The sequence below is a fragment of the Lissotriton helveticus genome, chromosome 3_1 (genome assembly GCF_964261635.1).
Source record: "Lissotriton helveticus chromosome 3_1, aLisHel1.1, whole genome shotgun sequence".
NCBI classification, from domain to species: Eukaryota; Metazoa; Chordata; class Amphibia; order Caudata; family Salamandridae; genus Lissotriton; species Lissotriton helveticus.
The window spans coordinates 112,548,303-112,571,425 of NC_136061.1; the positions used below are offsets into that span (position 1 = coordinate 112,548,303).

At 46.6% G+C, this 23,123-nt stretch overlaps 1 protein-coding gene across 1 annotated transcript in view; it reads right to left on the reverse strand.

The window, feature by feature from the left end:
* The window catches only part of PITPNM3 (PITPNM family member 3), a 1,384,705-nt gene that overhangs the window by 342,020 nt on the left and 1,019,562 nt on the right, over positions 1-23,123 (reverse strand). The window contains exon 8 of the mRNA XM_078679323.1: positions 8,217-8,389. Within this exon, the coding sequence (XP_078535449.1) occupies positions 8,217-8,389 (173 nt within the window). The remainder of the gene's footprint in view (positions 1-8,216; positions 8,390-23,123) is intronic.

Below are 23,123 nucleotides of genomic sequence, written 5' to 3' on the forward strand. Positions count from 1 at the left end.
TTAAATTGAAACACCATGGATCTCAGGAGGGGGGTGGGAGCGTATTCGGCACACCGCCCTCGACGCTCGGCACCCTCAGTCTACCTGCATCGCCCTGATCCAGTCTGAGGGCGATGCAGGTAGAGTGAGGGCTTTCTTTAAACGTCCTAGTGAGGTCGTCTCATAAATTTGAGTTTACTGCTCCTCACTGTGGCAAAAAAACAAAAAACCTACTTCTCTAGACACTCTTTTTTTGTTTATGAATATATGACCGGGGATTAAGAGTGTCATACGACTCTCCCTATCTCTCTTCTTGTTGAACCGCATGGCTTATACTGACAGCAAAAGACAAAACTCCCGCTGGCCAAACCTAAAAGTATGTAAAAGCATAAAGTAATACCAGCTTCTGACCCTGTCAGTAGACATGCTTTCAAGGGACCATCAAAAGAGAATCTTCCAAGGGACCATCAATAGAGATGCTTCCAAGGGACCGTCAATAGAGATGCTTCCAAGGGACCATCAATAGAAATGCTTCCAAGGGACCGTCAATAGAGATGCTTCCAAGGGACCATCTAAAGAGATGCTTCCAAGGGACTGCCAATAGAGATGCTTCCAAGGGACTGCCAATAGAGATGCTTCCAAGGGACCGTCAATAGAGATGCTTCCAAGGGACCATCTAAAGAGATGCTTCCAAGGGACTGCCAATAGAGATGCTTCCAAGGGACCGTCAATAGAGATGCTTCTAAGTGACCATCTATAGAGATGCTTCCAAGGGACCGTCAATAGAGATGCTTCCAAGGGACTGTCAATAGAGATGCTTCCAAGGGACCATCTATAGAGATGCTTCCAAGGGACCGCCAATAGAGATGCTTCCAATGGACCGTCAATAGAGATGCTTCCAAGGGACCATCTAAAGAGATGCTTCCAAGGGACCGTCAATAGAGATGCTTCCAAGGGACCATCAATAGAAATGCTTCCAAGGGACCGTCAATAGAGATGCTTCCAAGGGACCATCTAAAGAGATGCTTCCAAGGGACTGCCAATAGAGATGCTTCCAAGGGACCATCTAAAGAGATGCTTCCAAGGGACCGTCTATAGAGATGCTTCCAAGGGACCATCTAAAGAGATGCTTCCAATGGACCGTCAATAGAGATGCTTCCAAGGGACCATCTAAAGAGATGCTTCCAAGGGACCGTCAATAGAGATGCTTCCAAGGGACCATCAATAGAAATGCTTCCAAGGGACCGTCAATAGAGATGCTTCCAAGGGACCATCTAAAGAGATGCTTCCAAGGGACTGCCAATAGAGATGCTTCCAAGGGACCGTCAATAGAGATGCTTCTAAGAGACCATCTATAGAGATGCTTCCAAGGGACCGTCAATAGAGATGCTTCCAAGGGACAGTCAATAGAGATGCTTGCAAGGGACCATCTATAGAGATGCTTCCAAGGGACTGTTCATAGAGATGCTTCCAAGGGACCATCTATAGAGATGCTTCCAAGGGACCATCAATAGAGATGCTTCCAAGGGACCGTCAATAAAGATGCTTCCAAGGGACCATCTGTAGAGATGCTGCCAAGGGACCATCAATAGAGATGCTTCCAAGGGACTGTCTATAGAGATGCTACCAAAGGACCGTCTATAGAGATGCTTCCAAGGGACCATCTATAGAGATGCTTCCAAGGGACCATCAATAGAGATGCTTCCAAGGGACCGTCAATAGAGATGCTTCCAAGGGACCGTCAATAGAGATGCTTCCAAGGGACCGTCATTAGAGATGCTTCCAAGGGACCATCAATAGAAATGCTTCCAAGGGACCGTCAATAGAGATGCTTCCAAGGGACCATCTAAAGAGATGCTTCCAAGGGACCATCTAAAGAGATGCTTCCAAGGGACTGCCAATAGAGATGCTTCCAAGGGACCATCTAAAGAGATGCTGCCAAGGGACTGCCAATAGAGATGCTTCCAAGGGACCATCTATAGAGATGCTTCCAAGGGACCATCTATAGAGATGCTTCCAAGGGACCGTCTATAGAGATTCTTCCAAGGGACCATCTATAGAGATGCTTCCAAGGGACCATCAATAGAGATGCTTCCAAGGGACCGTCAATAGAGATGCTTCCAAGGGACCATCTCTAGAGATGCTTCCAAGGGACCATCAATAGAGATGCTTCCAAGGGACCGTCAATAGAGATGCTTCCAAGGGACCATCTGTAGAGATGCTGCCAAGGGACCATCAATAGAGATGCTTCCAAGGGACCATCTGTAGAGATGCTTCCAAGGGACCGTCAATAAAGATGCTTCCAAGGGACAGTCAATAGAGACGTTACCAAGTGACCATCAATAGAGATGCCTCCAAGGGACCATCAATAGAGATGCTTCCAAGGGACCGTCAATAAAGATGCTTCCAAGGGACAGTCAATAGAGACGTTACCAAGTGATCATCAATAGAGATGCTTCCAAGGGACCGTCAATAAAGATGCTTCCAAGGGACAGTCAATAGAGACGTTACCAAGTGATCATCACTAGAGATGCTTCCAAGGGACCAATTCCAAAAGAAAAGAGAAATATGAAAACGTACATGGTCCTATGATAGAGGTGCCAGTCCCTATCATCAGTTCAGACTTGTATAGATTTCTCATACTAAGCAGTCATTTAGAAGGCAGTGCCAGCTGTGGCCCATGTAACATCGAGTCACAGCCGGTTAGTTCCAGCTTTGACTTTGGAAATGTAGTATATGTGTGTCGCCTTATATAGTTGCCAAGTCTCGTACACCGATGATCCTGAATTCAGCTTAGCCTCGACTGTAAGCATCTAAATTCTACTTCACTGCTGAGACAGTGCACTGACTTTCTATTAAAGACAGGCACAGCTTGCTGCTATGTGCATTGTGAGGTGCATGGTGTCACTATTATCTTTTTGAAAGTCAAATTAAGGATATTCACCGAATTGAGGTCGATCCTGCTACGAACAGCTAATTTGTTTCTACTTCAATTCTCTGAAATCTAGAAAGTTAGCTTTCTCTGTCCTTACCTCCTACACATGCTATACTGTACCATGAACAATTATCACTACCGCAGGGTTCGTCTTCTTCCAAGAGTGGTATTATCGCATCTTCATATGTGCAAGGTTTCAATATGCATCCTTGTTACCCTCCTTTTATTGAACATGGAAGATACACTTTCACCACACAGAACCCACTTGTGTAAGAAATTTTCAATGTTGAGGAGTAGACTTATAACCCCACTGCTCAATAGAAAACTGGCAAGCGTCTATTCACTGAGAGTCCACGTGGATGGAGGAGTGATCATTCAAAGGGATGGGCAGAGCTGCAAATGTTTTACTCTACGAAATTAAGCTTTTTGCAAAACACTTTAAGCTTCTTAAAGTTTGCAAAAAAGCGCAAAGTTAAAATTGAAAACTTGCAGTGAAATATTTCTTAAAAAGTAGGTTTGCGGTGTACCCACTTTTGCCAGGAAGATTCTCTCACCAATAGAAAAATTATCTGTATTTTATTTTCTGCTGAATATTTGCTCAAGGGCAAAGATTTGCAAACTTTGCAAATTTCACAAAGTTTCAGGGGCAAAGTTAAAATTTAGGTAGCTAACAGCTTTACACATAACTAAGTTAAGATAATGAAGATGTCAAAAAAATTTCTTTCCGACATTGATAAAGCAATCATAACATATCATTTCGACTAAAAATAGGATTTCATTGACATAACATTGCGAGCGTTTAGGATAACACGGCAATATGTCACGGTTGAAACTGATTAGTAGAATAGAATCACAATGAATTAATACATGTGCGCTTCAAATCCATATTAAGCATAAAAGAGGTACTACATCTTCACATGAGGAGAACAATGACACCAACTAATGCTAGATCAACAGATTTGCAAATATATCTATATAGACGCAGGTCTGTCCTTGAGTCTCTGCCCCCTGGGCGTTTCTAGTCTCACAGGTATGTGAAAGAGGCCCTCCACCACCGCAGGCTCCTGCCTGCGTCTCATCCCTGGTGGTCCAGTGGAACACCCTTGCTCTTCTGCTGGTCAGCTCTGCCAGCCGTTTTTGTCCTTTTCTGGCTATTTTTTCCTTGTGTCCCTCTGTGTATTTTTTCCTAATGTTTGCAGTTTTTCTGTCTTCTGTTTTCACTGTTTGTTTTTCACTGTTTAGCCTTTCTCTTTGCTTTCCCCGCCGCTGCTGCCACCCCCCCCCTGTTGTTCCCACTTCCACCTCCCAGCTGCTCTCCCCCGACCCCTACTTAATGGTGGCCGTTGCACGAGAGGGTGCGCAAGACCTCGGACATCCTGGTCAGGGAAACTGCTCTACCCTCACCTTCTAGAGTCACTGCTCGCTGCACCTTTCTGTTCCCACTGGTCGGTGTTCGAGGCCCTCCTCCTCCCACAGGCTCCTGCCTGGGCCTTATCCCTGGTGGTCCAGTGGGAGAGCCTTGCTCTTCTGCTGGTCCGCTCTGACAGGCATTTTTGCCTTTTTTTGTCTACTTTTTCCTTCTGTCTCTCTGTGCATTTTTGCTTAATTTTTGCAGTTTTTCTGTCTTCTGTTTTTACTGTTTGTTTTTCACTGTTTTGCCTTTTTCTTTGCCTTTTCCGCCTCTGCTGCCCCGCAGCCCCTCCCTCCCCTGCGTGTTCCCGCCTCCCAGCTGCTCTCCCTCCACCTGACCCATACTTAATGGTGGCCACTGTGTGGCTGCACCGCTGGCATACCGAAGGTGTGTCAAATGCAACTCCATCTCTGCCCGTCCACGACCCGACTGTGACCAGTGCCAGGGACCCTGGTTCTTGGACACCCCGCTGCTACAACTGGAGCACTCACCACGGACTCAACCACACTCAACCCTGGACAAAACAACAACTGCCAGCTCTCGATGCAGAGCAACTCCCAAGGAGCGTTCTCCTGCCGACACTGCCACCGCACCTTCACCCACCTACCGCCATCCGACCAGACGCCAGTACAACCAAACCCCTCAGCTGGATCCTCCTCATCATTCGCTCCCCTGCACAGACACACAGTAGAAATCTGGGACCTCCTCAACGCCCTCGCACCCAACATCGCCTTCCTCACAGAAACCTGGACTAACACCAGCACCACTATCCACATCACAATCGCCATCCCCAAAGACCGCCCCAACCACCCTGGAGGAGGTCTCGCCATCGTCCACAAAAGCTCCATCACGAACGATGCCTCGCCACCCATGGAAAACATCCATTTCCAGATCTATTCCAACCCCAGAATGACTCTACACGGGACCCTCGCCTACAGACCTCCCGGACCCCGCTCCTTGTTCACAAACTCCTTCACAGACTACATTGCACCCCATGTCCTCACCTCCATGGACTGCGTACTGCTTGGAGACCTGAATTTACACCTTGCCAACCTCAGAAACCCCAACTCCACTACCCTCCTAGAGAACCTCGCCAACATCGGTAACCACCCCCACCCACACGGCAGGACACACTCCTGACCCCATCTTTGCTGGAGGAAACAACATTCACTTCAGTCACAGTCACACCACGCAACCTCTCTGGACAGACAACCACAGCATCCACTTCTCCTTCTCGAAACCCACTGCTCACAAGCCAATGCCATGCCTTCCACACAGAACCTGGAGCAAGATCACTGAAGAGCACCTCACCTCTGCCCTCAGCCGCACTCCTCCCCACCTTGACTGACGCCAACTCTGCAGCCAATGACCACAACCAATGGATCGCCAACTACGCCAACACCCTCATCCCCTCCGGAACTCCAACAGGCAACACAAAAGGCACCTGGTTCACCACGGACCTACAAGAATCCAAGCTCTTGTATCTACGACTGGAGAAACCATGGAGCAACAGTAAAACCGTGGAAGCATGCACCGCCTCCAGGGCCACACAACAACACACCAGCAACTCATCAGATCTACAAAGAGGAACTTCTTCCAGGACAGAATCATCTCCAACTAACACAACTCTCTAGGAACTCTTCACTATCATACAAGAATTCACCAGACCCCACAGCGAAACCTCTGATGTCTCTCCCACCCAGGACCTCTGCAACAAACGCAGTTCCTTCTTCCACCTCAAGATCAGGACACTCTAAGACAACTTCGACAACCGAGACCAAGTCATTGACCCAACACCTTCCACCAGCAAAGCCACCCAGCTGACCCAGCCAACCCTCCTCACCTGGAGCCCTGTCACCACAGAAGACACCGCAAAGACTATGATGGGCATCCACTCCTGAGCACCCACTGACCCCTGCCCGCTGCACATCTTCCACAGAGCCACCATCGCACCAGAACTACGATGGACAATCAACTGCGCCCTCGAAACAGGCAAGTTCCCTGATGACTGTCAATGTGCCGAAGCTAAGCCCCTCCTCAAGAAGTCTTCCACAGACCCGATAGACCTCATGAACTACAGGCCCATCTTTCTCCTCCCTTTTGCCACCAAATTCACCGAGAAAATCGTCAACACCCAGATAATGCACTTCATTGAATCCAACAACATCCTTGACTCTTCTTAATCTGGATTCCGCAGCAACCACAGCACTAAGACCACCCGCCTGGCCGTCAAAAACGACATTTGCGCACTCCTTGATCGAGGCCACACTGCAGCCCTTATCCTACTTACCTCTCAGCAGCCTTCGACACCGTCTCCCACCGCACACTAGCCGCCAGACTCCTTGACACCAGCATACATGAAACTGCCCAGGATTAGATCCGCTCCTTCTTCTCTGGCAGAACTCAAAGAATATGACTCCCTCCCTTCCTCTCCAAACCCAAAGACATCAGATGCGGAGTACCCCAAGGATCCTCCCTCAGCCCCATGCTCTTCAATATCTACATGGCGCCCCTTGCATCCATCATTAAAAAACATGGACTCAGCATACTATCCTAAACCGACGACACCATCTCATCCTCTCCCTCACCAAGGAACCTGACATCACCAGGCACAGTTTCCAGGAAGGAATGAAGGACGTCGTATCCTGGATAGCAGCAGCTGCCTGTAGCTCAACTCAGAAAAAACAGAAGTCCTCATCCTCAGATCACCCCCTATCAAGTGGGGTGACACCTGGTGGCCACCCGCCCTCAAAAACCCTCCCACCCCCACGGACTAAGCCCGCAACCTCGATATCATACTCGACTCCTCTCTCACCATGAACCGCCAGATCAACGCCACATCCTCAAGCTACTTTAACACCCTACACATGCTCCACAAGACCTTTATATGGATCCCCCCCAAATCCAGGTAGACCATCAACCACACACTCATCACCAGCAGACTGGACACAGAAACACCCTCTAAGCCAGAATCAACAAATCTCTCCTTTTCAAACTCCAGACCGTTCAGAACGATGTGGCCAGACTCGTCCTCAGCATCCCACGACACAACCATGTCACCCAGCACCTCCAAGAACTCCACTGGCTCCCTGTCAAAAAAAGAGCGGCCTTCAAGCTGCTCACACACACCTACAAAGCCCTCCACAACACCAGACCTCAACGAAGACTCTCCTTCCACACCCCCAAGAGAATCCTCCACTCCCCTGACCTAGCCCTGGTCAAAATCCCCCGCATCCAGAGAGCCAGAATAGGAGGCTGATCCTTCTCCTACATCGTGGCCAAGACCTGGAACGAAGTACCACTCAGCATCAGATGAAGCCCTACACTGCAAACCCTCTGAAAAGACCTCAAGACCTGGCTCTTCGAATGACCTCGGAGCTACCTGAAATCCCCCCACTCCCAGCGTTTTGAGACGCTTACGGGTGAGTAGTGCGCTCTATAATTTCCTGATTGTTTGTTCGATTGATTGATAGACTACCAGAAAGAAAACTGAGCTAAAATGAATGGATTTAAGTTAGGGTGAAGAATGGAAGTGGATTTAGGTTGGGGTGAAGAAGACTCCTTAAATCCCGACTCATCCTTAAAACAGTGAACAGCTGAGATCAGGTCCAACGCTTCTGTTGTTCATAATTGAACCCGCTCTTCTCAAAGAGTTGACTGCACAGAATCAACACCCAATCTGGCCACATGCTGTTAGAGTGCCAACCCAGTGACCATCATTCAATAAACACAATATTCCATCTCCATCACCTAATAGCAGCTGATCAGGACACAATCTCGATTGCAAAGTAGTTTGGCGCTATAGCTTGAGTTTCATAAAGTCGATCAGTTTTGTGAAATTAGCACACAATACTAAAAGCTTGTTTGATATTAGATAAAAAAGGGGCTTACCATCCAGGCCTGGCAGTACCGTCCTTCTCATGGCTAGAACAAGACCAAGTGGCGAGCCAAACAGGAAGAAATCCGACACCTCGAAATCTAAGCGCCCCAGGACCACATCACCAAGGTTAGAGCTGTTGATTGGAGGAAAATCAGCATCATCCTTAAGGACGCTGGCATGGATGCTGAAGGAGAAAAATGCATCTCTATGAAAATGGTCATAAGACCTATTTGCACATCACTAGGAAATACTTTGAACTAAAACCTTCTGAAGCAGGAATTTTATCTACTGTAAACTAGATCAGAAGTTAGATTGTGGACCAAAAAACAGACAATCGTAGATGGCAAATGAAATATGGGAAATTTAAATGTGATCCCAAAGTTTTACAAAGTTGACAAACGTCACACCTTGCTAAGAATGTAAGGTTTCTAAGCTCTACAAAACTTTTCTTGTGGGTGAGAATTCATGTTGTGGAATAATTTTCCTGATAATGTTTCCACAGAACATGATTTTTCAACTAAATAAAACAAAAGGGCATATGTACAAGCCCCTATCTTCACAGGAACGTCACTTTTTTATGACGTTCCTGTGGCGATATGGGCTTCACCTTATTACAAGACAGCGTTAAGAAACTTAACGTGGCTTAACGCTGCCTTGTAAATGAGGCCCCCTTTCACGCTATGCTTAGCGTAAAAGGGTTGGGCAGTGGGTGTTGCAGTGGGAACTCCACCGCAACACCCATTGATTTTGATGCTGCCCCCTATTTACAAAACCTGATCTTAAACATGTAAGACGAGGAGAAATGCTTTATTTCTCCTCGTTTTTGCTGTTTCCATGTGTGGTGCATTGTGCAGCACATAGAAAAAGCAAAAGGCCATTGATTGTTTATGTGCAGGAAGGTTACCATTCCTGCACATAAACAATCTTTAAAAAAAATACATTTTGTAACTTCTGTGTGCTGCATTAAGCAGCACACATAGAAGTGACATAACACCATTTAAAGATTGTTTATGTGCAGGAAGGTGTGCCTTCCTGCACATAAACAATCTTTAAAAGGCCCCTGAACGCTGACACCCATGAACTTTTGTGCAAAGGTGTCTGCAACGGCGCTAGGCTACTAAGTTTAGCACCAGCGCAGGGGACACGAAGGCTGTACCATATTGTTGTAAAAATGGTGCAGCCCTGTGTTTCAGAAGTGGCGGAGCGTGGCATTAAGCCATAGGAGGCTAACGCTGTGTTCCAACACTTCATTGTAATTATGTCGCGAAGTTTGTGATGTTTTGGAGAGAAGTTTTTGGAGACATATTTTTGCAACTTACACAACTTAGGGGCATATTAGCAAGGGCCAACAATACAATTATCGCAGATTTAGCGTCCGTTTTTCAGGAGCAAAGCGGCGATAATTATATCGCATTATTTACAAGGAAACGTTAGCGCGTGTTTCCTTGACTTAGCTCCCGTTTTTCACAAGCCTCGATAATTAGATGCAAAGTAGGCGTGGCTGTGAAAACAACATGGGAAAATATCGCAAAGGCAGCTTCGCGATATTAACAACGAGGCGCAGCGATAATTTGACTTGCGCTAACTCTACCTTAACTCAGGCATTTAGCGTCTGTTAAATTCCTGACTAAGACATACCTAACATGGGAGGTGGATTGTGGGACTAAGGCCACAGGGCCTATCATCAAGCTTATCGCAGTTTTCCAGGGAACCAGCGATGTTCCATGGAAAACCCCACTATAGCTGGAATATTTATCGCCATAGCGCTAAGCGTTGATAATACAGCGCTAGCTTGGCGATATATTCCAGCGATAGCCGGCGATAATTAAAAGCGCGCTAAGCGCGCTCAGCGATAATTATCGCTGGGGCTTGATAATATGCCCCTCAGTTTTCTAGCATAACAATTGTGGCACCTCCACTTAGGATATTTTTAGTCTACTTCAATTATTTTTTATACTATTATCATTTAGACCGAATACTGTCTATTCGACAAAATCCGACAATCTATGCAACTATAAAAGAGTACACAAGAGTAAAAACTATGCTGGTCACGTGACTCTCCATGTTTAAGAGACAAACATTTGAAGTTCTATGAATTTCTACAAGTACACATTTTCTACCAACTCAATCTGAGTCTGCAAAATGTGGGCATTTTCTTTCATTCTGTCCTTTATTCTTTCTTCTTTCTTTCTTTTTCCCTTTCTTTTTTTCTTTTAGAATATTTCTAAGCTATGCACATAGCATACAGCATCACGACACTTTAAAATAAGGAACAAAGATGACCGGAAGACGCCTTTCAGCAAGAATATACCACCCCTGCTGGTTAGTCTGCGAGTTTTCAAGGAACTGCTTTATAAAACAACTTTTAACATAGCTTTAAAAAAAGAGGTCTGCTTCACAAGTTATAAGTACATGTTATCTTTTTAATTTATTGGTGCATATTGCAGCCAAAAGGCGTTGCCACTATGACACCTTAATGATGGCTTGCAGATACAACATGAGTGGATGAAGGTGATTTTTATAGCGCATACAGACCTCGAAAGTTATCCTGGTTCTTTGAGTCACAGTTCAGAGGTAGGATTTAACTATTGCTCAAAGAAGAAAGCTGCCAGGTCTCCAGAAGTCTGCAGAACGAGTTATAATTTGCCATAGAGCAAAGATCAATTGATGAAGCTTTCAAGAGTCTCTCAGAAAACAGGAAAAAGCTCTGGATCCCTTTCTGGTACTTAGAAAAAGATGGGATCTTCAAGAAGTAGGGCCTAATTTATGAGAAGTGACGCATCGCTGCATGAAAGCAGCGATGCGTGACTTCTCAGTGCGCCCTCCTTGCGACATGATTGATGCGCCATATTTACTGTATGACGCATCATGTCGCAAGGAGTTACAGATACTTCAGTATATCTGACGTATCTGTAGGGCACAAAAGTGACGCATTGCTGGAGTGTGTCACAAAAGTGACGCAACTCCAGCAATGTGTCCTTTCAAAGGGCCTTCATCAGTTTTACGTCTGCATTGAAATCTCATATATTTCACTGTCCCCCTAGCCTCGCCCCCCCCCCCCCCCCCCCCAAGATCCGGCAGGGAAAATAAATAAAATGACAAAAAAACCTGGCTTTATTATAATTTTATTTTTATTTAGATTTTATGCTGCTGCAGGGGGATGCGACGCTCCTCCGCCCTAGCGGAGGAGCCGCCACTGGTGATCAATGATGAGTCTGACCCTCCCACCTCCAGGTGTGATTCGAAGCTTCTCTCCTTCTTCAGCAACATCTCAGTGAGAATTCATTGTCTTGTAAATTCGTATATTCTGTCAATTAATAGCCACTTCACTCCTGATGCTTAGGTTTATTATGCACACCTGGGCTCAGGGATATCTCCTAGTACTTCACTGCAATCAATCTTTCATATAATCAACCTTCACTCCAGTTGCTTGTGGTCGAAAAGTAAGCCTTATTTAAATTCATAACGATTTTTAGCTCCTGCATAAAAGTGTCTCGGCTTCAATAGAAGCCAATGGGGAAAAAATAATCTGCTGATTTTGTTTTGCTAAATCTTCTACCTTCCTGTTCTAAAATAATGGCATGAATGAGAAGGTAACTTTGTACAGCAGGAGAGTAGGGGGGCACATTTGAAGGCATTTTCAAAATCAGCAGCAGAAAGTGAATTACAGGGCACCCAGTGGTGGGCTCTCCGACCGGATATAACCGAGAATAACTTCCAAGCCTTGGGAATAAAAAGAATCGCCTTTCCCCTATGACTAGCATACAAGAAGGACTTGCACACAGTCCCACCTCTCAGGCTCACTTCCAGACATGCCTATGCATTTCCGTAAACAATTACTATAGCAGAAACATATTTACACAAAGGAGTGCCTTACAAATAGCAGTTTGTTACAAACCACAAGGTGTTGTACATAGAACTGTATGGATGGAAGGTCCAGTTGGGACAGGTTTACAGAAAGCAGGATGAGATGCCTAGTGGGTGGAGCATATAACTTGAAGTGTACTATTTACATTCATTTACATTCCCACTACATTCAAAATATTTACAAGTTGAGCCATAGTGATATGTATAGAATCACATATTTGTTATGCAAACAGCCAAAGCCAGAGTTAGAACTTACCATGTTTTGTGGTATTCCTCTATACTTTTGCCATCTGTACCTGAACCGTTGTGTTGCTTATAGGACTCTGCTCACTCCTGCTAACCATTGGTATAATGCTTGTGCTTTTCCTTTTAGGTGAGATATAATTGACATTTCTAATTGGTAAATTTAATTTACATGAAATATCCTAGTATCTGCCACACCATGTACCCAGGGCTTGTAAATTAAATTCTACTAGTGGACTGCTTAAAACCCAATGGGAGGGGAGAGTTGACACACTACTGGTTAGGAGTGACCACACGGGAGGGTTTGCTCATTATCATAGCCAAACATCTGGTAGGGACAAGGTGCTATGACAAGGGGAAGAAGGATTCTGTCATTTTGGATTTAGGAGAAGTGCACTGTACAGTAAAACACACAGGAAGTGCTGCAAAGGTGGTTAGAGTCATCCCTGGGAATATTTACCCCGCTGGTTAGAGAGTGGCAAGGAGTCCCTCCCACAGACTGACACCGGGCATACATGTGGCTCACCAGCGCCCTCCTCAGAACACTCCTAGGGCCGGATGTAGGTCGGTCGGTAACGGCCGAAAATCGGTATTTTCAGCCGTTACCGAGCGGTATTCATGATTTGGTATGTAGGGGCATGTGTAACTGATTCGGTAAAATTACCGATCGGTAAATTTACCGATCGGTATTTCTACCGAATCGGTAAATCTGAGATGTAGGTGGGGCTCTTCTGAGTCCCACAAGCCTTACAGAATCGGTATTTTACCATCAAATCAATTTGATGGTAAAATACCGATTCCGGTGTGCATGCACATGTGTGCATGCACACCTATGCCATATGACAGGCAGACCTGCCCTCAGGGCAGGTATGCCTGCCACATGGCACCCAAGCCTCTTTTGGGGGTGCCAGAGGGTGTCAAAGTGACACCCCCTGCACCCTTGTGAAATTCGGTATTTACCGATTCGGTAAATACCGAATCGGTAATGCCCATTCATTCCTATGGGCTTCAAAGCCCATAGGAATGAATGGGCATTACCGGTCGGTATTTACCGAATCGGTAAATACAGATTTTTACCGATTCGGTAAAAAAACATCTGGATGCTCCTACATGTCCCCCCTTCTTATTTACCGATTTTTAATTACCGAATCGGTAAAATTCGGCAATTAAAAATCGGTAAATAAGTCCTACCTACATCTGGCCCCTAGACCTGTGAAGATCAGACGAAGGACTACCCTTCTGTCTGAATCCTGAAGGGAGGCTAGGCCTGCCGGACTTGAACCTGGAAGTGACTGCAAGTTTGCTAAACTCTTGTTTGAGCTGCAGGGACACTACACTCTTCCAGAGGCCTTTCCTGCTACTGCCCAGCTTACCAGTTCCAACTGGACCATTCTGGTGAGTGTTTGATGCCGAAGGGCTTTGCAAAAGGTCCTGGACCCTTTGTTTGGTATCAAAGTGTACTCCTCCTATGGTTTCCTGAAACCTGGGACTTAGAAACTTTTCGCCAACATTTGGCTCTGAGATACGACAGGGTACTGGGACCAACCTGCCAAGCTGATATGACGAGTGTGTATCCCTGCTGGGTGAAAGATTCAGGTTGCCTCAGATTCGTTTTTCTCCACAGCAGCAAATCAAATTCAGCAGGACTTTTCAGAGAAGTTGCCCAGCCTTCTAGAGCCCTCTTCAGCTACAGCCCTGCCCGCTGAAAGAACCCAAACTCAAACATAGTGACCAAGCCAGACTTTCCCGGGCAAAGACGAGAAACGTTACCGGCTGCTGAGTGATCTTCTCTGCGTATTAAATTCAAATTTCTCCAGCTCAGGGCTTTTTGCCAAAAGTCAACACCTTCATTGAGACCTCGCCCAGCAGCTATTTGATGTTGTGGATCCCCTTCCTCTACGGCAGAATGCAGCGGGTCATACTCCCCTGTTTCCTCTTGGACCCTACACCAACCACCTGCGGAGTCCCCCAGGGGTCCTCCCTCAGCCCTATGCTCTTCAGCGTCTACATGGCACCCAACTCATCCTTTCCCTTTCTAACGAACCCAACACCGCCAGACACAACTTTCAAGAAGGCATGGAAGCCGTAGCCAAATGGATGAAAAAGAGCTGCCTACAACTAAACACCAACAAGACAGAAATATTCATCATGGGCCCAAACCCAGATGCCTGGAACAACACCTGGTGGCCCCCCACCCACCCCCATGGACCACGCACGCAACCTGGAAATCATCCTGGACTCCGTGCTCAAAATGGACCGCCAGATCAACTCCGTCTCGTCCTCCTGCTTCCACATCCTCTGCCTCCTACGTAAGACCTTCGAATGGATCCCCCTCAAATATAGAAAGACCGTCACTCACACCCTGGTCACCAGCAGACTCTACTACGGCAACTCACTCTACGCCGGTCAAAAATCAAAAACTTTAACCACAAGCTACAGAACATCCAGAACGCACCCACAAGACTGGTCCTCAACCTGCCAGTACACTGCCACATCTCCCAGGACCTGCGCAGACTCCACTGGCTCCCCATCGAGGGTAGAGTCACCTTCAAGATGCTCACCCATGCACGCAAGGCCCTCCATGACACCCGACCAGCATACCTGAACAGACGACTCAAATTCCATGCACCCCAAAGGACCCTACGATCAGCCCAGCTCACCTACGCTGTGGTCCCCCACACCAGAAAGACCAGATCAGGAGGCCGCTCCTTCTCCTTCCTCGCAGCCAGAGCCTGGAATGCCCTTCCGCACCACCTCAGACGGACAGCATCGCTCCCCATCTTCACAAGAAACCTCAAAACCTGGCTCTTCGACAGACCTCCTCCTTGATGGACTGGAACCTGCACCCCCCCCCACCCCATGCGCCCGGAGACCCTTACAGGTGAGTAGTCACGCTTAAAAAACGCCTGATTGATTGATTGATTGATCCCTCTTTGGCCACAGCCTGCTGCCTTGCCTTGATGAGGATTTTTGACTTCCATTTTAGAGGCTAAGTCAGAAGATAAATCTTTTAACTGGGACAAACCTGGTCCCAGTATCTAACTCATGCTCCATCGCGGGCAGCCTTAACTTTTGACTTTGCCCTGATGTAGCATGATCAGATAACCGCGGTCCGCGCCTAATGTTTTTTTTCATATTCATATCTCTGCTTCTACTGATTATATTTTTGTTATTTTGGTGTCATTTTATGTATTAAAACATTCTCAATTATTTTAATTGGTTTGGGTTTTTTCTTGTGCTCTGTTTTACCTTAGTACTATTGGAGTGCTGCATCAATATTTTACACATTGCCTCTGGGTTAAACCTGACTGCTTTGTGCAAAGCTATTAGAGGGTTAAGCACAGGTTTCATTAGTGACTTCGGTAGTTCACCTTGACAAGTATTTTGATATTTTTGGAGGGGGGGTTCTCACCCACCTCAACTATTAATCCAATCTCTTTGGCTGGGATCCTATATCAGGTCTCTGAGATTCAAGCTGAGGGATGCCGTTTCCATATCACATGTCTTCCAGTGGTTCGGGAGGATACAATGGGGCAGATTTATGTTAACTGGCGCATCCCCAGGGATGCGCCAGTTAATGTGCGCCACAGTGCGCCACAGCTCCGCCACCCATGGTGCGCCACATTTACAATGCGGCGCACCATGGTGCAAGGCAGGGAAGATGCCTGACGCATCTTTCGGCGTACGGGCGGCGCATTGCTGGAGTCATGTCGCAAGTACGACATGACTCCTGCAATGCACAGGGGCCACCCCTACATTGCATGGTGCATCACCCTTACGCCTGCTTCAAGCAGGCGTAAGGAATTGACGTAGAAAGTGACTCAGTGAAATCTTGTAGATTTCACTGAGTCACTTTCCAGGGGCGTTCCTGCGACGGAACGCCCACCCCTGCACCGTAACGCCTACATGAAACCTGACGCAGGTTTCATGTGGCGCAGGGCCTTACACCGTGACGCATCTCCATAGATGCGTCATGTTGTAAATGCCTTGTAGGGATGCGCCACGTTTACGCCGCCTTGCGTGACGCAACAGCGGCGTAAACGTGGCGCAAGGGCCTCATAAATCTGCCCCAATGTATTTAAAGAGTCTGGAATAATGGAACACAAAATATGATCCGGCCACATACTGCAGACAGCTGCTCATATTCCAGACCAAGGAACTATTGACACCATCTGCACCTCTCAAGCACAGAGGTGCACTTAATAGACCAACAGGTTTCATGTTTAGGGCCTGAAATGGTATTCTTTTCTTTAGCGCTCCTATAACTCAGTGAATGCCTGTTCCATCACACTATTGTGTAGGAAAAAGAATGCAGCGTGTCAGTATTTACTGGACATCACTCAGAGATATCTGTCGTGGTTGTTTATGACCTGTGCGCCGCTTTTATTATGACTGCTTAAAAACTTTTTCTTGGATTTATTCACCCTTCCAGTGAAAGCTTGAAAATAACATTCAAATTGGTGCCTCGATTCTTGATACCTATTTGTTGGACCTGGCTCTCTTCCCACGGTCACCCCCAAACATCTCGCCATCACCCTGCTTATTTTGCTGAATTCTTTTTTCCTGGCTTTAGGACTCTGTGCACTTTACCAAAGCTAACCAGTGCTTTAAGAATTGTTAAAATTGGCTTACACAGAATTGTCACATTTAATTTATTCATAAGTCCCTAGTAAAGTGGTACTACAGTCACCCAGGGCCTGTAATTTAAATGCTACTAGTGGACCACCAGCCCAATCGTGCCACCCACTTAAGTGTCCATTTTAAAGTTGTCTCAGATCTGCCACTGAGACTGTATGCAGTTTTATACTCTCAGTTCGACTTGCCAAAATAAACCACCTGCCAAGCCTAAACCTTCCTTTTTGATACCTATAACTCACTGCTAGAGTAGGCCTGAAACAGCCCATAGTGTAGGAGTCAGTGTATTTTTAATGTTTACATGTCATGGTAGGGATAAAATCGCAAACTTGTTTTTCACTACTGTAAGGCCCACCTCGCCCATAGGATACCACTGGGTTAACTTATTACATTTAATACGTGCTTAAGTTTGATTGGGAAAAAGTAAAAAAATATGCGGAAATTATTGATTCTCTCATTTAGTATGATCCAAAATGTATTTAAGGCATTCACATTTAAAGACCCCATCCATCAGGAGCATCTTCAACAGGTCCAGCCACAGACTCTTTAATTCAACTCAAATTCAAACTCAATCTTTTAACTATCTTAGAGACAGCACAACTCAGGCCCTGCTTCACAAAGAGCCTCTGCACTTGGGTCAGAGGCTCTGTATTCGTGGTGGGATCTCCGCACTTGAGACGGGATCTTTGCATTGCAGTTTCCCATTGTGGAGATCCTGCCATGACTGTGAAACCTCGCCCGAGTGCGGAGACTTTTGGGAATCAGGGTCTCAGTATTCTGGAACTCTAAGCTACCACAGTACTATCAAAAATATAAGGATATCACAATATGTAATGTTTACCCACGGCGCTCAGACCGTTACAGTGTTGTGATTGGCTTAGGGGTGGGAGCCTGGCTGCCTGCTTCCTGTTCCGACCTGGAGTTGGACACAGGCGAGCAGGCGAGAAGACGTGGGACCTGGCGGCAGCATGAAGGACTGGACTATTTAAGGCCCAGCGGTGCCAGGGAACAACACCTAAAACCTTTGTGAGATACCTGTTCTGGCGCACTAAAGACAGAGACACGGGAGACTTCCTTGGGCGTCAAAGATCAGCGTTTATTACTGCAGGGAGGCAAAAGTCACAAGAAGTACAACAGCATGTAGTTTCTGCGAGTCTGCTTCAAATTGTATTTGTGGGTCGCTCTCTTTTATACAAGATTTTGTCATTGCACAATATGTAAGCAAAAGGTTACAGCTCAGTTCCCACAGTAAAGTTTAAAAGGATCGCTTTCATGTATTGAGGACCCCGGAACATAATTACATTAACATCACCAGTTCCAACTGTAAAAGCACATCTTCCCACCATTAGGTACATTCCACTTGAGTTGTAAATAAGCAAGAGAAAGAGACAAGAACAGCTGCAAGGAAGTCAGACAACAGGGAAGAGAGAGTGTGAGGATAATATTGGATGCGTAATCGTAGCTTAAAAGGGCTTGATCCCAGCACGTGCGAGGCTGAAACAATAGACCGGCTCGGCAGAATCACCTTTGAGCGGAGGCAACTGCCTTAGCAGTTGTCCTCCCCCTAGCCATAAAAGACGCATGAAAGGAATATGCTTCTACCGTAAAGCTTGGGAACTAGAGGGTCACGATGCGGGCAGTTGCCTGTTCGCTGACTACGTGAGGGCAAGGAACAAAATGGATGCCGTATCTAAAATGGAACCCGAGGGTTCATTGGAGAAACCTGTAAATGAGACGAACATATCTGAGTAGCATGGCAAAACCGCATACACTTACTAAACTCGTCATTTACGGTTCTGGATCGCGTCCTTTCTTCAGGGCAGATCACAGGCAGTCCACCTTTCTGACTTTTCTGCTCCCCCCCTTCCGGTCACCTGTGGGGTCCCTCAAGGCTCTTCCCTTTCCCCCCTCCTCTTCAACCTTTATATCCGCCCCCTCATCTCCTCCCTTCTCGAGCTGGGGGTCTCTGTGTATAACTACGCAGATGACCTCCAGCTCGTCTTTGATCTTTCTTCCCCAACTGACTCTCTTCCTAAGTTTTGTTCCACCCTTGTTTTCATTTCCCAGTGGATGAGCTTCAATCATTTGAAGCTCAATCCCGACAAGACAGAGCTCGTCCTCACTGGTGGCTCGTCTAATCCCTGGTCCTCAGCTCACTGGCCCCTTTCTTTTGGCCCTCCCCCATCCCCAGTTTCCTCTGTCCGGACTTTGGGTATCAAGATCAGCAATGATCTATCCATGCATGCCCAAATTAGTTCCGTTGTGTCTTCTTGTTTTTCTTCCCTCCGTCTTATTCGCAAAATTTCCCGGTTCTTTTCTGTTGACGCTCTTAAAACCATTATCACGGCCCTCATTACATCCCGCCTGGACTATGGAAACGGCTTGTACGTAGGTATTCCTGCCTACGCAACTCGCCGTCTCCAGGCCATCCAAAACCAGGCGGCCCGCCTTATCCTCCGTCTTCCCAAATCCTCCCACATCACTCCGGCCCTCAAAATCCTTCATTGGCTCCCTGTTCATTTCAGGTCCCAGTTCAAACTAGCCTGTTTGGCCTTCCGGGCGCACGCTCGCTCTGCCCCGCTTTTCATTAACTCCTTAATCTCTTCTCATGCCCCCAGTCGTTCTCTCCGTTCTTCCTCTCTCTCTCTTCTTCACGTCCCCCGCTTTCGCAAATCCCGCACCGGGGGCACCCGATTCTCTGTGCGGGCTCCCCAGATTTGGAACAATCTCCCTCTTTCTATTTGCTCTATCCCTATTTTTTCCCACTTTCGTAAAGCCCTCAAAACCTTTCTTTTTCTTCAGGCTTTCCCCGGCTAATCCCCTTGGGACCCTCTGCAGTTACTGATGTGCCCCTTAGCGCCAGGAAGCCGCTTGGCCGCAGTGCGCTTTAGAAATTTCTTTTTCATTTCATTTCATTTCATTTCATTTGATTTCATCGATACCACACTCGTCCATATTCGGCGATGCCCAAAACGTCGTAACGATTTTCACGGAACCTCAGACGCTCCTTTTGCCCTCATGTAGGCAAGAACTAGTCGAAGTCGGAGTCAATCTCGATTCTCATTAGATCATTCAGATGTTGTTGGAACATAATTCTATCCATCAATGTCTCTTTGGTAACAGATGGCCTTCTTATACACGTTGTAGCACAAAGGCCACATAAGGCAGGACCACACTGTACACAAAGACAACACATGAACAGAAACGTCACAACAACCCCTATAACCATCAGAATCTTCCAACCCCCAGTCGACATTAGACCCCAAAACCATCCTAGAAGCGTCCAATCTCCCTCGTCCACGTGTATGGACTCCGAGATTTTGTGCAACTTGGAGATGGCTTGATAAACCGTTGGAGCGTTATCAGGTATGAATATGCAGCAGCTCAAATGGATGACCTTACACACACCACCTCTATCTGCTAGAACAATGTCCAGAACCATCCGGTTCTGTAACGTCATAAGCCTATCCGCTTGAAGCTCTGCTGTCAGATTACCAAGGGCGCTTGCAGTTATGTTAGCGGTTGACTCTACTACACGGGTTAACTGTCTCAGATTTCGGCTATTGACCATAGGGCCCCAAAACGGTAGAAAACCCTTGAAGAAGTCTCCTGCTTCTTGACCGGAAGTATCCTCTTTACTAATGACACCTCTCACAACTCTGATTTTGTGATAGTCGGCAGCAACAGTGAAAGTCGGGGGCAAGAGATTTGCAATATAGCAGGTACCTGAGAAGTCATGTGGTAACCACGTATATGCTCGGTCATAACATACAAAATAGGTACCCTTGGCAGTCAGAAAGACAGGGGAAGAGAGCATCGGTAGAACGTAAGTATCCACACAAGCACTCTTCCCAAGCTGGGCTCTTGGATTTCGGCCACGACCTTGCAGACAAAAGTGGCCTAGGTGAGGTACAATCCAGATTGGAGATGAGCTTTTAAGCTGCCTATCACCCACTGATATACTATACTCAGCCTCACTAAGGTACTTATAGGCCTGCACTTCCTCCTCTGGGATAAGCGAAGCATCAAAAATGTCTCTATCTAGATCAGCAATCGCTGTCGCCAGAGACTTATGGTACGGGCCAGGACCAAAGCTTGCTGAGCGTGGCTCTCGATGGGGGTAGGAATCTAGTGCACTACGGAACATGGTTTGGAATGCCCGAGCTGACCCTTGGGGGCTGTACGGAAGAACCAAATATGGGATACCCCTGTCCATGGTATGTGGCATTAGCCCACACACCCAACAATTTGTAGTATTTACCACCAACTGATGTTGATGCAAAAGTTGCACAAAGGAATTGTTTCTAAATTCTGCACATCTGACTTGTTCATGTTGGGGCAGGAGATGAAAGGAATGTGGAGAAACAGTGGAAGCGAAATTCAGATTATAGGAAGGAGGAGTAGGTGAAATGGAAGGTAAAAATAATTGAATCCCATAATATACTCCACCCACCAGTAGCATTGAAACGGTTAGGAACAACATAAAGATCTGAAATAGAAAACATTTTGTACAAAACACTTTTGATCTTTGCGCCAACATTTTCTCTCTTTCTGACAGCTTCGAGAAGTCCATCCTCTAAAAAACCGTCCGTGACGTTCTTGACGCACTTTGTTCTGAGTAGCGATTGCCAATTCCCAGGAGTTCCCAGAAATCGACAAAAGAAACCGACCTAGTGTCGATAGCTGCTAAACAGAAGGAAGTACCCGCACGGCCCTACGGCCAACCCAGATGATAGGTTAAATGAATTAGAATCAATTCAATAATAGTCTCTTAGCTGCATGAAAAGAAAAGGTAAACACAATATATAATGTCCACAATGTTCATGACAACAGTAAGGGGTACTGTAAATTCAAAAAGGGAATAAAAAACAGAACTCTTTTATTTGTCCTTAACGCGCGGTCGAAGAAAGTATCGACTTCTCCCGGGTTGAGTCTGATCTTCAAACAGTGGATTGGATGGCGAACGAGTGTTCGATGGTCCAGGCAGTTGTTCAGTACTTGTATTCCCCAATGTTGAAGGAAGGGAAATTGTTTGAGGGGAATCAACAGGGGTGTCAGATAACACTGAAGTGTTCCCTATGGTCTGAGCTTCGCTAAATGGGACAAAGCGCTGGGGAACGTCAGTTTCAGATGAGGAAAAACCTTTACGTATCCATGTGTCTGCCGGCAGAGGAAGCGGAACCTTCTTGGTGTGGGTGGCATGCACCCAGTGTTTTCGCCCCTCCAGCCGAACCGCCGTCCTCGTGGCTAGTAGCACCTGGAAAGGTCCCACAAATCTCGGCTCAAGGTGACGTTTTTGTCCGAAATTACGGGTGAGGACCCAGTCCCCTGATTGGAGCCGATGACCAGGACCCTCTGTTTGTGACGGCAGAGCCTCAAAGACCTGTTGATGAATCAAACTCAATTTAGCAGTCAGATCATATAGATAATCGATTAACAACGGATATTCAAGTCTGTTCAATTCTTTAGGCCTTGGAACCCCCCAAATGTTCGCAGGACGGCCGAACACAATCTCATATGGGCTAAGCCCTACTCGAGAGTGTACAGTAGCCCTGGGCGATAAGAGAGCTAGAGGCAAAGCGTCGGGCCATGATAAACCAGTTGTTGCCTGAATTTTAGCAAGTTTTAGTTTCAGGGTGCCATTGTATCCTTCCACCAAACCCGCTGACTGAGGATGATTAGCACTATGGAATTTCTGGGATATTCTTAAACCACGACACACACTCTTCATCACGCTTCCCACAAACTCACTTCCGTTGTCCGACCATACAATCCGAGGCATGCCGTACCTGGGGAAATACTCTTTGAGCAGAATTTTAGCTGTGGATAGGGCAGTATTATCCTTAAGAGGGTAAGCTTCAATCCATCTGGAGAATGCACAAACCACAACTAAAACATACTTCAAATTGTTGCATCTCTCCATGTGGATGAAATCTAACTGAATAACCTCAAAAGGATATGTCGGGGGAGCGAAATGGCCAGGTGGAGTGGGAGTGCCCTTTCCAGGATTATGCATCAAACATACCATGCAATTCTTAACCACTCTCTCTGCACATTTAGTAATCCCATCATTCTTCCATACAGGAGACAACAACTTGCATATGCCCTTCGAGCTAATATGTGCTGTGCCATGGGCCATTGTAACAACAGCAAGCACATATGCATCCGGTAAC